General features: G+C 42.5%; 1 protein-coding gene across 3 annotated transcripts in view; it reads left to right on the top strand.

The window, feature by feature from the left end:
* Window positions 1–2,878: 2,878 nt before the first annotated feature.
* Window positions 2,879–18,556, top strand: part of ugt8 (UDP glycosyltransferase 8) — a 40,146-nt gene continuing 24,468 nt past the window's right edge. For 2 of the 3 annotated variants that reach the window (XM_056280131.1, XM_056280129.1), the window contains exons 1-3: window positions 2,912–3,016; window positions 9,121–9,950; window positions 15,323–15,465. In XM_056280131.1, coding sequence (XP_056136106.1) covers window positions 9,123–9,950; window positions 15,323–15,465 — 971 coding nt within the window. In that variant the 5' untranslated portion in view covers window positions 2,912–3,016; window positions 9,121–9,122. Of the gene's footprint in view, window positions 2,892–2,911; window positions 3,017–9,120; window positions 9,951–15,322; window positions 15,466–18,556 lie in introns of those variants that run through there. The other variant, XM_056280130.1, reaches the window with a different exon arrangement.

Below are 18,556 nucleotides of genomic sequence, written 5' to 3'. Positions count from 1 at the left end.
TTTTCTTTGTGGCTGCACTCCTGATCTTTGCATCAGCTCGCAGTTCTCGACACTGCACCAGTACTTCTCTCGTATTCTGTCTCTTGGAATATTTGCTGTTTTTCTGACAAAATATGCACTCTGCATCATAAGTCCTAGATGTACTTGGAGCATGTCGAGCTACTCTCTTAGATTGTTTCTCTTCAGCAGAGACACAACTTTTCTTTTCTTTTGCAAGGAGGCCATCAAGAATTTGCTTCATAGTGAAGATACTGCGACACTTTCTGTGGTAGTAGATTGCTGGAATCTGTCCCTCAGGAATGTCTTTTGCCAGTTTCAAAACTGGTGCATGATTTCGTATCTGAGCTGCCCTGAGCAGAGTTCTCCATGAGTCGACACTTTGTAGTGAAACCAGCTTATCTGTATCATCAGAACAGTGGATAATGCACTCCACCCGTGGGCGCTTTGGTATTGGGTAAAAACTTGCTTGTTCACCAGTGGCCATATTCAGTCAGTTTTCACCTGCCACATACAAACAAATACATGTAACTTAGGTGTATGAACACTACTAAAACAAAGTTTACTTTGCTTCACCAGCGTCATATTACCATTATTTATCTTACATAGCCACAAATAGATACATTACCTAGTTGCTATGCAACAGCTGTATTTTGTCCACATGAGGCCGCTAAAATCAACACAAGATGAAAGTTCCTCGTAGCCACTTTAACTAATCATATTAACATATACATTAAAAGAACATGCTAACATTATGGGAAATTAGCTTACAATCTTCTCCAGAGTGAGACAAGAAGATAGATACCAGTTTCCTCTATATGTGTTTAGTAGAAAGCTATCTGGCTGCACGTTAGCCTAGCTTAGCACAATGAATGGAAGTACACAGTACTGGTTATCCTTGGTTGTTGGCCAACTAAGAACTGTCCCAGAGTTTAAGCTAGGCTAATCAGTACCAGGGGTGTTGAAATGCTATATTTGTAAAAATCTGGGCAAATACACAATCGTGAGAGGCACAGAAACAGGTTTCCTGAAAGAAAAATGAAATAGCTGCTCATTTGGAAAGGTTATCATGTATTATTTTACTTCTGTTAGTGTACCAAATAAAATGGCACCAGTGAAGTTGTGTCACCTTGGGTGATATCGATATCTGGTCTGACCCATGGTCTAACTGGCTTTGGTCTAGTTAGTTTCTTAGTAATAATGCCCTTCTAATTTAGGTTCACAATCACCTCACACAATGAAATAGTATGGGTATATTATACATTTCCTGAATCTTTACAGTCCTGTGAGTATTCCAGTTTTTGTGTTTTGTGTCCCTGATATTCCTAGATGCCACAGGGCTAAAAGAAAGTATATAGTTTAGGCGAACATTGCAGAAAGATGTGTGTTATTGACGGGTTGAAGAGCTCAAGTGACCTCTATATTTGTGAGAAATATCCACAACAGGGCTTGAATGAAAGCTAAGAAGGTCCCCTTTAAAATGATACCAAAGACAATATTATAGAACATTGAAAAATGTCCTGACCATGAGGCTAAACCAGGATATGCACCAGCGTCTAAAATGCAATTTACTTTAGGGGTTGGTTAACTTCATGAGCTGATAACTGATACAGCTGCCACTCAGGAATGGTTATCATACCAAAATATCACCTACAGACATGGATCCTTTCAAAAATTATAAGTAAGTTTTGCCACCTTGAGTGTACCGAAATAGGAAATTTTGGGCTCTGGCCCATGGACTAACGTGGATTTCAGCTGCGAAACAGATTCCTCAGGTTGCCACAGAACAAATACGGTTATTTTTTAAGAATCATTGTTTGTTCTATGTGTAAAAACGCATCACCAAGCCGGTTCAAATAGTCCGACATCCCGTCTGGGAAAACATGTCCGGCAAGGCTCCTGGTTCTCGGTTGGAGCCTGGGCCTTGGGAGGCTTAAGACCCGATAAAGCCTTGCATGAAGGCGCCCATGGATGAGGTGTTCCCCATTACCCATCGTAATAGGAAGAGTGTCCTGAATCAGCGGGTTTGGTATTGGGCCTGCCCAGCACGACAGCGGCTGTGGATAATGTGTCGTTCACAATATTTCAGAGATGTACTGTAACAGAGGATTTTATTAAATGCCTTTTTTTTTTTTACTGAAGATGGTGCTAAATTTCAGCACCATTAGAAACTTTATCTTCCAGTCCTGATTCATCAAAGTTTAACGGGATCTCACGTAAACGTTCGCGGGCACGTGCACACGCACGCACGCACGCACGCACACAAGATTCATACACGTCTTTGTTTGGTCTGCTAAATGATGGGGTAAAATAGAAATAAGGGATGACATATATAGATCGATATGTAGATATATAGGTAGATATAGGAAGACGGCCAAAATAAATCAAAACTGGCAAAACAAACAAACCTGACACACTTTCATAGTAGTAAAATCATCTTTGAATGGAGCCCAGATTCAGTGGTGAGTTAAGTGACTGCAGTGGCTTCGTTTCAAGTTTCATTGCCAATTTCTTACACTCGACTCTATTGCAATCTTTCTCAAAATCAGCAAAACCTCGTAGCCTAAGGTGAAAACGTTCACCCACTTTCCACATTAAATGACATGTTGACACCGGCTGCCATTCTTGCCCGTTCTGTCCCGCAGTAGCAACAAACAGCGTCATTCTGGCAGGACGTATGGGCAGTGTTGACAACATCAACATGGAACAGGTGAAATTTCGGCAAATGTCCTTTCCTTTGTCCCTCACACGACCAACCAGTCTTCTCCTTTTTCTGCTCCTCCCTTTCTTTCCATCTGGTAAGTGTTGTGGTCCCGCCCTCCCAAAGACACGGAGTTTGGTATTCCCTACGCTCGTCTTCGATCCACTGGGACCCAAATCTCCTGCAGCCATAGGTAGGCAATAATAAAAAAAAAAAAAATATTCCAACACGTTTTCGCTAACCCACCTATTTGATTAAAAGTTAGTGAACAAATTCCGGATTATAAATCTCACTCCCGGGCACAACCCAACTAACAAGGTAAGGTTTTAACAGGTGTGTGTTGGGCTGACTGCTCCTTCAGAACAGGAGCAGGTAGATTTAGCTTTCAGTAGTGACTTGTCGTTTCTTTTCCGGCTTTTTACGAAGTCTTCTATCGACTCCTTGATTTTCCGTAATTTGAGACTGTTTAGAGTTAACTGATAAAGATCACACAAGAAACCACGACCGGCTGCTCCCTCTTGCTGTGAACGCAGGTGCGAGGCAGACCGCGGGAGTCGGTCTCACGAGCGCATCCCGCGCGGCCCCTCAAGTTTCCGCCCTGCTGTCACTAAGCGACGTGGATTTTGACGAGATGCTATGAAAAACCGCTTTTGTCAAGTTGCAAGTTATACGGACTGAATGCGGCCTTTTAGTTCTGCACGTTGAACTTTAGGCCTCGATGTGTTGGCCGTGTTGTTATATCGATTCTCTTGTTGAAATGCTAGTAGCCTTCATAATGACCATCCGTGTGTAGCACAGCGTTGGGCCTTAATGTCAGAGGTATGTATGGGCTAAACATGCATATAACGTATGGGCCGTTTAGATAGGGCCGAGCAATAATTCAGTTGTTTATTGTCTTTCAACAGAATTGTATCGAGATTTAATTTTGATGTTGTCATGTCGTGATAGGCGATTTTGTTGTCTAGATTAACGATAAAGAGAATGTAAAAGCCACCTAAAATTTCTCACAAAATGAAGGAGTGAACTGTTTTAAGGGAGCGATATTTGAAAACTAGTTTTGGTTTGAAATTATACGTTGCATTATCAAACAGTTCAACGTGACGAGCCTCAGTTGGATTCTTGAACGTGGCATTTCATATAGTTTAAATGTAAACGGGTATCGGGAGATAGATATCGTGTGAAGGCCCTTATGAGTATTGTGGTCATATCTTACATATCAGCCAGCACACATCACAGACAGAAACACGCCTGTCTTCATTCTCCTCACTTGCAAAAATCATAATTCTGCGATTCAGGACAAAACTTTTCTACCTTGTTAGATCCCTCCGGTGTTGGCTGGTTAAACGCCTGACCCATCCTCAGCTAATATGCAGGTGTGACTTTATCCCAAGCTATTACCTCCAACCTGTCTGGATCCCCTAGCACATTGTGAAATGAAGTTGTTCTTTTCCTTTTTTTCCCCTTTTTTTAATGCAGGCAGGAAGCTTCACCAGCGTAATGAGAGAATAGCCTGTGGCAATTCTAGCAAAGTCAAAGTCTGTCCAACTTGTTCTGCAAAAAGGAAGGCAGGGAAGGGACACAGGATGATTGTATGCAATCATACAGAAAGGGGGGAGAGAAAACTTAAAATGAGTCGACAAGTGGAAAAAAAGGGAATAAATCAAGCATGGAAGGTCAAAGGGTGGATTTAGGGAGTGATCATTTAATCTGGTTGATGATTGTATTTCTCAGTTTTAAGGCCTGCAGACGGCTGTGCATTTGCATGATAACCATTGCCTAGGAAGGGTACATAGAATAATGCACAAGGTCCCACTGTTGGAAGAGCAACAGGCGCTAGCTATTAACTGTAAATCTCATCATATTACAAGATTTATGAGAAAAAGACACTCAAACTTGTTGATTTGATCAGAGGAAAAGATCAAAGCAAAGCGGGGGTCATGTTCTGCTATGTACATGGTGATGTATATGATTCATTAGCCCAAATGCTGGCTGTGTAAAGAAATTCACAAAAACCTTCACCTTGTCAGAAGAAATCACATCCTGACTTTAGATGCCAACTTTATATTATTACACTGACTTGATTAGTGTAATAGAGGAAATTTATCTTATGTCCTATCTTTGTGAGATTTAATTTACAACTGATATAATAACTTATTTGTGCTTTGATCTGTGCGTTTGTGTGTGTGTGTGTGTGAGTGAGTGACTGTATGGTTGTTCATTAAAATGGATGACAAAGCGATGAAATACAGCTTCATTGGTAGTTTAATAACACCAGGTCAAATGATTTTCCACCGTCTTGTGTTTTTCAGCAAGCCTGAAGAGGATCTCCACGTATTTACATAGAACAAAACATTAACCTTCATTTCTTGGATATTGACCTCAAATCAACCAGGACAATTTAGGTAGGCATAAACAATGTGTGGTTAAGTCTTTATTTTAAATTCATGAGTGTAGATATCCCCTACAGACCGATGTATCAACAGAATAGCCTGGCTGCACAGTTAACCTCCATCTCGAAACAAAGATGAAGTGTCACTACCCGTCACATTTTCTCATCCCTCAGGAGAAATACATCAGACTTATCAGCAGTAGGCAGACCATAAGAAAGACATGAAAAACGTGAGGTAAAAACAAAAGCATGAACTCGTGCTGAATTGGCATGAATGCGTGCTTGTAATTCACAGCTCCTCAGTCAGCAGGGGAGATTGAGTTAATGAACCCTCACTGCAGAGGCAGCAAGACTGCTCCTCCTACAGAGCTAAACTGAGAGTATGGTAGTCTAGATTAGAGTGTTAAGAGAGGGATAATCACTGTATAATGACTGTTTTAGGTCGGCCTGAATGAATGATAATTTTTCTAATGGAAGCTTTGGGGAAATTCAGTTCAGTCCCTCAAAGTTTGATAATCTGCATTGGCAAATTCTGTAATACAGGACCATGAATCTAGGATGATCAAATATCTGATCAGTTTGCAAACTCCATTTGTACTACTGTACCATAACTAATTGGTTGTAGATGAAGAGGGTTTTGGTTTACACAAAGTGCTTATTACCTTTCGGTTATTTTAATGACCTTTCCATCTGACAAAGAAGGCCTGACCACTTAATGCTCCCTTTGGTGGGTAGCACATAAAGCTTGGCTGTAAGGCAGATTCTGCAGATTTTACATCCAATAGCCAGACTTTGGAATAGCACATTGACAAGCCATGAACAAATGCCATTGATTTGGCTGGAAGGTCTGTAAATTTAAAGAACATATATCGTTTAAGGGAAAAAAAGGATGTATTTACAAAGCTGGGTAGACTTTTTTAGAAACACTATTCAAATACTTCTTGTCCATTAGACTTACCCTTTCTTTTTTGATGCTTTTTTGTGTACAACTTCAACATTTCTTAACCTTAAATTCTCTTGGGAGAAATAAATTTGCCAGCCCATGCAGCATATTAGGTAACTAGACTCTGTGGTTAGTAACTTAAGTCACGATGCATCACAGTCCTCAGCAGACAGTGGCTGGTTTCTATAGTTACAGTCAACAGTCTGCACGGAGAAGTGTTTGTAACGGTATCCCCAGAACAATGCTATATAAAATGGCTGCCATCATGAGTCCTCTTCTTACCCAGACCCCAGCAGTTTGTGGAGAGCAACTTCATATAGGGGTTAAACAGATGGCCGATACAATATGTTATTTATTTCAGGCTTTGCCAATTGATATAGATTCTGTGGTAACGGTGATGAGATCAACAAGTATTGCTCCCCTGAAGACCATATTGTTCTTCGCTTACTTACTGTGCATGTCATCTGGGGCTGACAGTAGAAAACATTAACCAGGTTAATCGTAACCCCGAAAGGAGCTCTTATCTTTCAGTCATGATTTAGATTGGTAAGATTACGTCTAACCCAAGGTAAATATAATTTCAATCAGAAAGAAATAAGCCTCTTGTCTGGCATAAATGTAAATCATGGCTTTTCAGTACAACTTAAATATATTTCCTCATTGCACACTCACTCTTGTGGAAGGTCTATTACAGAACTTGATGCACCTATCGGCCCACAAATTGAAGTCTCTCACCTGACAGAAAGCACCGGTTAGTCATTGTAGATTAGCAAAAGCTGGAAAATTATTGGGTTTCTTTGAACATCTTTCAGTGTTGATTATCAAATGGGGAGAGGAGAGAGGGAGATGGAGAGAGAATGGCTGTGGGCATTTAAGGCCGAGGCTATGGCATGGCAGTGTGATAATGGCTCTTTGTATTAGCGTTTGTGAAAAGAGCGGCTGGAGGTTTAGAATGACGCTGGTGCAACCCACACCATGTCAGTGACCACTGTGTAGCTGGTGAGGTGGGATGAGGGATGAAGGGCTGAAGCGCAGTATGGAGGAAAGGGGCAAAGGTGAATGGCGAAAGACAAATATGCATACACTTGTATGCAATCCACATGTGTCACTATCCTCTCTGAGGAAATTGGAGTTTTTCTCTGCAGCTTGACAATCATTTCCAGTCTGACAGTTATTTTAAGGCTTAAACATTTCATTTGTATATTTACATACAAGACAGAATGCAATGTTTGAGTGCATGTTCTGTAAGCCTCCTGTAATCAGGTTACCATTGAGAGGTACAGGTCTACTGTTTAAATAGTAGATTGTTTAAATAGCAGATAAGGGTTGAAGAGACCACATCATAGACAAACACCCAGCTACATTGGGCAGTTTCTTATCTGCGTCAGTTAAGTGTTTATGTATGTGAGTTTCCTCACTAATGCTTTGAGATATGCTGATATGCCCACACAGCAAAAAGCAAGCAAAGTGATTTGAAGTGCCAAGTCCCATCATGACTTGATAATGCACTCAGAGAGTCTCAGTATTGAATTAATTATATTGCGTTCCTGTCATTTGCTCTTAAATATTATTTCTCACTTTGACAAGTTGGGGGAGGGGAGACACTTTTTTTTCAGCATCTAAATCTGCTGTGGTGCAACTTTGGCCATGTATCATTGGCTGTGGAAATGTCCTCTGCATTTTAATGATCATTGAATGTCCCATTTATTATCCCCGCCAGGGGGTAGCCTGGAGGGGATATTGTGTTTGGTCGTGTGTGTGTGTGTGTGTGTGTGTGTGTGTGTGTGTGTGTGTGTGTGTGTGTGTGTGTGTGTGTGTGTGTGTGTGTGTGTGTGTGTGTGTGTGTGTGTGTGTGTGTGTGTGTGTGTGTGTGTGTATCTGTCCACTGCTAATCTAGCAAACTACTGGACCTATCAACCTATTTTTTTTCTTCTTTGCACAGTTATGACTGTATGATGAAGAACTCTTGTGGTTGTAGTGATTCAAAACCTTCAAAAAACGTTTTTTTCTTACTATTGCTGCTCTCTCTCTTGATTCACTCTGGCTCACTCGAACAACGCTGCTGTCTGTCGCTGCTTGATCTGAGTCAACCATGTGCATGCACGACTCCCATCTATGGGTGGCTTAGATCGGGCAGCAACAGTGTCAAAACGAAACATAATGTATCCGGGTATGAGTCCTGAAAGTAAACAAAAAGGCGATCGTATTTCATGAGGCAGCAAATCAATCACTCCTGATCTCAGCACAGGACAATTGGAGGAACACTGGATGAACCAAAAATAATTCACCTTATTCACCTCGCCCTCACATTGAAGTGCCATAGTTTCCTATGGAAAAACTCCACTATAAAAATACAATTTTAAAGGTAAGATTAATGACAGTCACAGCTGGAAATCATCTCAGTAGTTACGATAAAACATTTCCCATGGCTGAGCTATGTTTTCTTACCATTGTTTCATGAATGAAGTCAATCAGCAGCAAAGCCATTTGCCTTGATTAATTTTATATCATGAAAACCACGATGGTTAAACACATTTGAAGTATTTTCTTACCATTGTTTTGTTGCTTTAGAATAAATGAATGTCAGTCAGCAGCACAGCCATTCACCTTCATTCATTTTACATCATGAAAACTGTGATGACTAAACACTTTGAAGTCTTTCAATAAGGGCTTTGAAATTATGATAGCCTGATCTCTGTTATCTCATGTCAGACTTGATCACATTCATGTGAGGGTCCGCCTAGGAGGCTGCACATCCACAGACTGACAGGCAAAACATTTTTATTAGGTTGATGTTTTTAGCTTGAGCGCTGCATATAACCCCCCCCCCCCATATTTCCTGTTCAATCGACTTGGGCACTGCACAAAAGTTTTATAATGGCACTAGTTTTCCTGTCCATGGGTACGTCTATTTCCCTTCTCCCTATAGGCAAAAAAGGGGTGGTTTGTTGCCAAGTTGGAACACTGGAGAAGGGGAGATAACATATGCCTGGTGGAGATCTGCACTCTACTGCAGAGTGCAGTGCACTCCTCTAGTTTTGGTTTTGATGTGCTGTCATATTAACTTCGATCTTATCTCTGTCTCTCCAGCCATGCACCTGCCACCTTTACTGTTCCTCCTTGGCCTCTACTCCTGGAGTCCCAGTGTATCATGGGCTGCTAAGTTAATTGTGGTCCCACCCATTATGTTTGAGTCACACCTCTACATCTTCAAGACACTGGCCACAGCACTGCACCAAGAGGGCCATGAAACCCACTTCCTGGTTTCAGAGGGTCGAAATATCCCACCCTCCCCTCACTACCACTTCCAACGCTACCCAGGAATCTTCAACAGCAGCACGGCAGACAACTTCCTCCAGTCCAAAGTCCGTAACATTTTCTCTGGTCGTCTAACATTTCTGGAACTCTTTGACATCCTGGATCACTACTCTCAGAACTGCGATGCTGTGGTTGGCAGCGATGAGGTCATGACCCGGCTCAAAGAGGCGAAGTTTGACCTGTTGCTGGTGGACCCTAACGAAATGTGTGGTTTTGTGATCGCTCACATCCTGGGTGTGAAGTATGCTGTGTTCAGCACAGGACTGTGGTACCCTGCTGAAGTGGGGGCCCCAGCACCACTTTCTTATGTACCTGAGTTCAACTCTTTGCTGACAGACCGCATGTCGCTGATCCAGAGAATCACCAACACAGCTGTTTATCTAGTGCAGCGCTTTGGAGTCCACTATATTGCACTACCCAAGTATGACCGGATAATGAAGAAGTATGGGGTGAAGCCTAAGGTGGCCATGGCTGACTTGGTGCAGGGCAGCCGTCTGTGGATGCTTTGTACTGATATGGCACTGGAGTTCCCCAGGCCCACCCTTCCTCATGTGGTATACATAGGGGGCATCCTCACCAAACCTCCCAACCCATTGCCACAGGTCAGTAGTATGAGACGGAGAGGGGAAAAAGACCCCGATTGATGTGTACACACACACAGAGCAAAACAGATGCAGAAACAAGTCAAACAAAAAGGATGTTGTATATTTGTCTTTTGTGTGAAGCAACTTTTTTTGTACCTTCTTGCTAATGCCAACACTTTATTTCTCAGGATACATGTTTCCCTGTAAATCTCTACTGTAGGGCAGCGATGTTCAATCATAGGCCAAGGAGAACCATGTGTATGCAGGTTTTCTTTCCAACCCAACCAGTTGATCTCACTATGCCATCTGTGTGGTTGAAGGTATTTAAATCATTGAAATCTGCTGCTGTAGAGTTGAGTTGGAAATAAACTGGCATAGACATGGCTGTCCATGGCATATTATTATCACTGGTCTAAAGGTAGCCTCCTGGTAACTGCTGGTATCACTTCAAGCCTGTGGTTTGAACTGTAAATAAACTAAGTAAAACTTGATATGAGTGTTGGAATATCAAGGAATGGGGCACTATAGGAAGAACTGCAAATGCCATAAGTAACAAAGTTACAAGGCTATAATGAACAATTCATTACTCCTAAATCTTGACTGTCACTATAGAAATGCATGGTTCGATGCATAGGATGGAAAGGGTTACAGTTCTTTTTAGTGTTAATCCTTTTGCTTTATGCTACACACTTTCTAAACTATTCTCCGTTGACAAAAGCAATCTAATTATTCAAAACCCAGCATGTAAATTCATTTCATGGATAGTTGGGAGCCGAAAGTAGCCCATTCATGACACAGGTTTTTCAGAAAGGGTGTTAAGCCATCACTTACAGCAACCACAGTGCCTTGGTGACTATGTATGTCGAAACTCAGTTTCCTCGCATACATGAAAATGTATTACTATTCCCTGCATTCACGGATGCCTTATTCTCCATACCTTTGCTCCTTGCTGTCTTTTTTTATAGTCTCACTGACTTGCTTATCGGTACTTTTCAGTATTTACGCTTGCTCTCAGTGACTCCATTCTCTTTCAGCATCCCCCTTTTGAGTGCCCTGCCACAGAGCAGGCCTTTATGGGATAGCAGTGCTGGTTTTGGCTCATTGGTTTAAATGCACAATCCATAGATTTTCTATTTGTTCAGATGGAGACAGCAAGTGCGCGGGTCGGCAGTATCTAATGCAGGGGGCTTTAGAATGCCATTCCAGCCAATAGGAAGCATTGTACAGCATAGGGTTGAGGAAGAAGGGGGGGCATAATGGAAGTGAAGGGAAAACGAGACCATTGTTCTCGGCAGGGCCCTGAGGACACTGAGACTCCTTTATCGGAACACTGAGGCTGCGTTGTGGGGACAGTAGGGCTATGCCACATAGACACAAGGCCCACTGTTTGCCTAAGGCAGCTCCGTGCCAGTGCCGGGCTTCAGCCACTGCAGCTGGACCTCTCTCTCTCTCTCTCTCTCTCTCTCTCTCTCTCTCTCTCTCTCTCTCTCTTCCCTCCTTCTTTTTGTCCTCATCTCCTATTATCAGACCTTGTCTTCTTCCCTCCCATTCTCAAATGAGACCTTTACATTTTAACCCTCCAACCTGCCCCCTGTCCCCCACCCCACCCCACCCCGCCACACAAACACACACTGCCCCATTTCAAAGTGAAGTGTTTTTCCTCAAATTTGGAACCATTTCCACATCTGTCCAATGAAAAAGCCCTCTTGATCAGCTAATGGCATGATGGGTTAACATACTCAGCATTCCTTTTCTGGGGGTGGAGGTCTCTGTTCATTATTGTCATCGCTGTTGCTAAGGAATGTGACTTTCCCCAGTTTTCACTGCCTCATTGTGGCCTTCACTTAGTGCCGGGTGATATGAAAAAATATCTATCTGATAATCATAGGGAATTTCACACAATATCTATCTATCTATCTATCTATCTATCTATCTATCTATCTATCTATCTATCTATCTATCTATCTATCTATCTATCTATCTATCTATCTATCTATCTATCTATCTATCTATCTATCTATCTATATATGAGTGTATGTATGTATATCATGGAACTGCTTACTTGTGCAAACATACCATATTTAAGAACCCAACTGAAGTTAATCACATTGAATTCTTTGTAATGATATTAAACCAAAAATAGTTTTCAAATGATATTCCATCAAATATTTCGGACCTTGGGCATCTGGGTGGCACGGTGGTCTATTCCGTTGCCTACCAACATGGGGATCACTGGCTCAAATCCCCGTGTTACCTCCGGCTTGGTTGGGCATCCCTACAGATACAACTGGCCGTGTCTGCGGGTGGGAAGTCGAATGTCGGTATGTGTCTGTGTCGCTGCACTAGCACCTCCTCTGGTTGGTTGAGGCGCCTATTCATAGGGGAGAAGGAACTGCGGGGAATAGCGTGATCCTCCCACACACTATGTCACCCTGGCGAAACTCCTCACTATCAGGTGAAAAGAAGCAGCTGGTGACTCCACATGTATCGGAGGAGGCACGTGGGTGTCTACAGCCACAGCCCTCCCCGGATTGGCAGAGGGGATGGAGCAGTGACCGGGACAGCTCGGAAAATAGGGTAATAGGCCAAGTACAATCGGGGAGAAAAAGGGGAAAAAAAAAAAAGTTTATATATATATTTCAGACCTCATTTTGTGAGAAACCTTCAGTAGTTGATTTTCATTAACATTAATTTAGACAACAAAACCATATATCATGATATGAAATTATCTGAATTTCAGTGATACAAGATAGATTTACTTTATTAATTCCCGTGGGGAAATTCCTCCTCTGCATTTAACCCATCCAAACACACACACTGTTAGCAGTGGGCAACGGGGAGCAACTGAAAGGTGATAAACAATAATGTTGAATTATGGCCTAGCCTGTCAATTCACATACTAGAAGGAATAAGCTTGCAGGAATACTATGTAACTGCTTGTTTTTAAGTGTTGTGCTGATATTCTCAGTTTTAGAATGTTTTCTGTTTGGCTTGATAAATATATTGTAAAAAAAAAAGAAAAGTAGGCACGTGTTACATGGGTGTAGGTTCATTGATGCCAATATGCAGATGCATTGTAGCCACGCCTGTACGATTTTATGGAGCAGCTAAAGTTGGCTAAAGCTGTTCAGCTTTAGCCAACTTTTCTTTTGGACCAGTGGCAAACAAGATGAGAACAAGTGATCTTTAATACATAGCTAAAGTTTTGAGATAAGAGGTCCCAATGTTAATTGAAACAAACTTATTAAAACCTTACATTTTAACATTTCAATTATTTTTACCAAACAGACATCCAGAACAATTTCATTGTTAAAATAGAACGTATACATATTTTTTTCTTTTTTTGATATTTCCCCCCTTTTTTTTCCTCCCCAACTGTGTCAGCTCAATTACCCCACTCCTCTGAGCCATCCGGTAACTGCTCCACCCCCTCTGCCGATCCGGGGAGGGCTGCAGACTACCACATGCCTCCTCTGATACATGTGGAGTCGCCAGCCGCTTCTTTTCACCTGACAGTGAGGAATTTTGCAAGGGGGATGTAGCGTGTGTGTGTGTGTGTGTGGGGGTCACACTATTCCCCCCATTTCCCCCTTCCCAACGAACAGGCGCCCCAACCAACCAGAGGAGGCGCTAGTGCAGCGAGCAGGACACATACCGACATCCGGCTTCCCACCTGCAGACATAGCCAATTGTGTCTGTAGAGATGCCTGACCAAGACAGATCCCCATGTTGGTAGGCAATGGAATAGACCGCTACACTATCTGGACGCCCCCTAAATCATATAATTCTTGATTTGGTATCAGGCCAATTTCTTTTTCTTTTTTGTTCTATTGCATACATATGAAATATTTTATGGGTGCGCTTTTGTTCTCCCTGCTTGATAAGTGCTTACTACTTCTAGTCTTTTGACATTCACTTATGCCACGTCATCATATTTTATTCAAATAGTGTTCATACAGATCACTTTTAGAGATACACCAGCTCCAAATGTTGGTGACAGCAGCATTGCACTTGCTTTAGTCCATGTCTTTTGAAATTGAGCAGATGGATGCAAACACGTCTCATATTTAACTATTAACCTGTAAGTCAAATAGAGTTTCTCATTACAAAGATAAATGTTAATTTATAATAGCTGGTAAATCTTTAATAATTTTTCCTGACTATAAGACGCCCACCATGTATTCTTTGTGCTATAAACATGTAAAAGGCGGAGGCATGTTATCTGATACCTGACTCATGTGGGTGGATGTGAGCCTAAATCCTCTAAACCCTTGAGTCATGTGAAGGCCCTCCTTACATGTTTGAACATGGGTTACTTTACTGATTGATAAATCATCATCAAATATCTGATTAATCTATTGGATAGCATTTTCTGCGTCAGAACACAGATTTTTTTTTATTTTGTCCATTGAATTCTTGCTTTTCTTTTTTTAATGAAAATTGTTTGCCCAAGAAACAATTTCAAAATAACTCATCTTCACTCAAATTTTGCAAGCTGTAATCAGTCTTTCAAACTTATGTTCAAGTCACAAACGAATCTTATGGGAGAATTTAAAGAAAATAGCTAATATTTATGCAAAAATAATCCCATTACTGCAAAGTTATTTATAACATTGCAATAGCATCTCTCCAGTGTTTTTCATTGACAACAATCTTAATGTCATATAGTTCTTATTACAATTTAAAGACCTGGGGTCTCATTCATAAAACAATGTGTAGGATCTTTACTCAAAGTGTACGTGCGCACAAAAGCCAAAAATGGTGTGCGCCAAAATAAATGAATAAATTGGACTTAAATGTGTGAGAGGCATCATTATACAATCTGGCTTCAATTCACCACCTCACCATTTGCATTTACATACAGTTGTGCAAATCCTCTCATCAAATTTGTTTTTATAGATCATAAATTTTGCATGGGAAGTGGCATACATATCTTTCAGGCTTCATTTTGTGCATACGCAATGGTTATAAATGAGACCCTGCTATCTTTAACCGTCAGTGCTAACGTGCACGACTAGATTGCACAGAGAATGGAATTCATTGTCAAGATGCTTTACAGTTAGGGAAACTCTTTTATTGCCAAGCGATTGGTCCAAAAAGGAAAAAAAAAGTTTCTACACTTGAATCACTTTCATGAGGAAGTGAATGAAGCTACTATTAAATTAGTACATGACTGCTGAGAAGAACTATTGTGTAGGGTTATTGCAGAATGAGAAAAAAATCGGGTAAGGATCAAAAAATAATTTTTAGGATTTTGGAAAATATGTCCTCAATGGGTAGACATACTACACAAATTTATGGACTAGGGTGGATATTTGTGTGACTTAGAAATATTCCGCACAAAATGAATGCAGTATTTTTTTAAAACTCTCTTCCTCTCATTCCCACAGGAGTTCGAGACATGGGTGAATGACACAGCGGAGCATGGCTTAGTTGTGGTGTCATTTGGAGCTGGGGTCAAGTACCTTTCCCATGACATTGCTCACAAACTTGCCGGAGCCCTGGCCAGGCTGCCCCAGCATGTGGTCTGGAGGTACATCATCAGCTTTGCTACTTTTATTCCTTTACAGGCAATGCTGTGAGAGCTATGGTGCTGAATAAGCCTCCATTTGCAGATGTGCACATTTTCCAAGATATTCAAAGAAAGTTGAATCAGTTCATCTGGACATAACGTTTATTGAGAGAAACATTTCATCACTCATCTGAGTGACCTCATCAGGTATCCCCACCCTTACAAACAATACAGTTGCATAACGACCGAAACCAATGATCAGTTTCATATGCAAATACACGTGAACTTTAACTAGAGTTTCAATGGCCATGTGTACTATTCACAGAAAATTTGGGAATGTTTGCAATCACAGCATTGTAAGATGATGACAGATGTACCCCCCAGTTCAGGGATGGTTGTTCCCTGTTCACATAGATGGCCCCTTTGACTCCCTGTTCAAACCAGCGTTCCTCCCTATCAAGGATGTGCACATCCTCATCCTTGAAAGAGTGGCCACTGGCATGTAGATGGGTGTAGATTGCGGAGACCTGGTATGTTGCCATCTTACAATGTTGTGATTGCAAACATCCCTCTGTGAATAGTACACATGGCCATTGAAACTCTAGTTGATGGTCATGCCTATTTGCATATGAAACTGATCGTTGGTTTTGGTTGTTATGCCACTGTATTGTTTATAAGGGTGGGGATACCTGCAGTCAGTTTAGACTGAAGAGGTCACTTAGATGAGTGATGAAACATTTCTGTCAATAAACGTTGTGTCCAGATGAACTGATTCAACTTTCTTTGGTTTTCTTACCTGGATTATTGAGCATGCATAGAGACGTTTTCCAAGGTAGAGATTACAGTTTTGAATGTCAAGGTGTTATGCATTGAGCTCCAATTAAGTTCTACTATTTAAATTCGATGTTCTAAAAGGTCCAAATTGGTTTTATGATGTTTGATGCAAATATGGAGACCTTAGGGTAGTGACACTTACTTGTCATTGACTGTAAGTGATTACAAAGCAAATGCGATGCATGGTCCAATTGTGACACAGTTGTGAATGCTTTAAGTGTATTCGTATAACTTGCATGCACTCTCAAGAATTTATTTGGGCTTGACTAGTTACACAAGCCGCATGCATAGTCTGACCCTGACGTCATGCGAGTCTCTGTTTTTGAAATGAGCAACCTCTGGAGTGAAACTTTAGATGATTTTCAGATGTTTTTCTCAAGATATTGTAAATTATTGGTCTCTTTTTTACCATAAATTATAGCCTTTACGAGGCATCTGTCTGTTTGGGGTCTCTCTTCCTCACTCACTTACATACATTGTAAACCTACCATAGTCATAAATACATTTATACACAGACACACACGTTACAATACACCCCTTTGAATGTTATCAAGTATGTGTGTATTAAGTAGTAGTGTGTCTGAAGCTGAATACCCTGGAAACACACAGATGCCAACTTCAAAAGTAATGGCAAATACTACTCAGGCAGCTTTGATCATACATTTGATTGGTGTTCCTCCAGTATAGTGTAACAATGTACGACCACGGATGCCTAGACTTGCTAGCCCATTGGCTAACGGGTCAGACCCTTTGGTTAACGTAGTCGCCCGTGGTGCGGGGAACCCAGTTTCGATCCTACCTGCCCCCTGAATTCTCATGCTACAAAAGCATTACTTAGCTATAAATGATGGATATACAAAAATGTTTCAAGAAAGAAGCCAAACAACAAAATAGCCATTTCATCCTGAACACCAGATGTTGATAATTTTAAGTGTTTAAGCATTGCCGTCTGCCAAAGTTATCCTACTCAGCCCAGCTGACCCATCCCCACAGCCTGACTGAAGGGATGTAGTGCTGGAGATCTTTTTCACATTCAATATTAAGATTTTTTGCATATTTCACTAACTTTCAAATAAAACTGAAAAATGTGTGCCCTGTGGAGTTAGAAAACAACGAGACAGGAGACGTGAGAGTAGACGTAGTCGAGGTAGTTTACTAGCTCCAACTTAGCATGTCATACATTCGACAACGACACTGAACTGTGAACCGGAAGCGGAAGTGCATTATCTGACCCCTCGCCTTTTCCCTTAAAGGTACACCGTCCTCTTAGGTGAATGTCTCTCGTTATATAGATGTGGGTCACCACACAGGCCCCCCCAGAATTCACCTACACAAAACAATGCAAAACAGCAAAAGTGCAAGTCATGAACATAAAAATAGACTCTACAACAGAACAGTCAATGACATAGTGCAAAGTCACGGGGAAAACAGGTGACGAGTCGGGGGGCGGACCCTGCGGCCATAACGGCTGCGCTTCACAGGAGGGGAAACAGATGGGGCCGAAACCCGGGCCATAGGCGGGGCCGAAGCAGGAACAGAGGCAGGTGCCGGGGCCGACCTAGGAGGGTGCCCCCGCCGCGGGGGTAGGGCCAATTGCATTGGCTCCCCAATGTCCAAGTGAGCGGGCTTGAGACGGTCTATAGTGACCTGCTCCGGCCTGCTCCCCATGTCCACCACAAAGTTCTTATCCCCGCCTCCAGGACGCGGAAGGGCCCGTCGTTTGGGGGCTGCAGCGGGGACCGATGGCTGTCGTGCCTAATGAAGACGTACCTCACCGATGGCAGATCCTTGGGGACGTAGGACCGGGGGAGGCAGTGTTGAGACATCGGAACGGGAGCGAAGGCACCGGCAGCGCTCCGGGACGCACTGAGGTGAGAGGCGGCCGACCAGGGAGCCGTAGCATCCGGAAGAAACTCCCCCGGAACCCGCAGGGGCTGGCCATACACCAGCTCAGCGGAGGAGGTCTGGAGGTCTTCCTTCGGGGCCGAACGCAGGCCGAGCATGACCCACGGGAGCCGGTCCATCCAGTCGCAGCCAGTGAGGCTTGTCCGCAGAGCGGCTTTCATGTCCCGATGGAACCGCTCACAACGTCCGTTGCTCTGCGGGTTGTACGCCGTAGTGCGGTGGATCTTCACCCCCAGGTGCTCAGCGACCGCCGTCCAGAGCTCCGAGGTAAACTGGGAGCCTCGGTCGCTCGTGATGTCACCAGGCGTGCCGAAACGGGCCACCCAGCAGCCGATGAACGCCCGTGCTACCTCTGCTGCCATCGTGGAGGACA

This window comes from Lampris incognitus, chromosome 5, assembly GCF_029633865.1.
Source record: "Lampris incognitus isolate fLamInc1 chromosome 5, fLamInc1.hap2, whole genome shotgun sequence".
NCBI lineage: Eukaryota > Metazoa > Chordata > Actinopteri > Lampriformes > Lampridae > Lampris > Lampris incognitus.
This window is presented reverse-complemented; position numbering and strand designations above follow the sequence as displayed.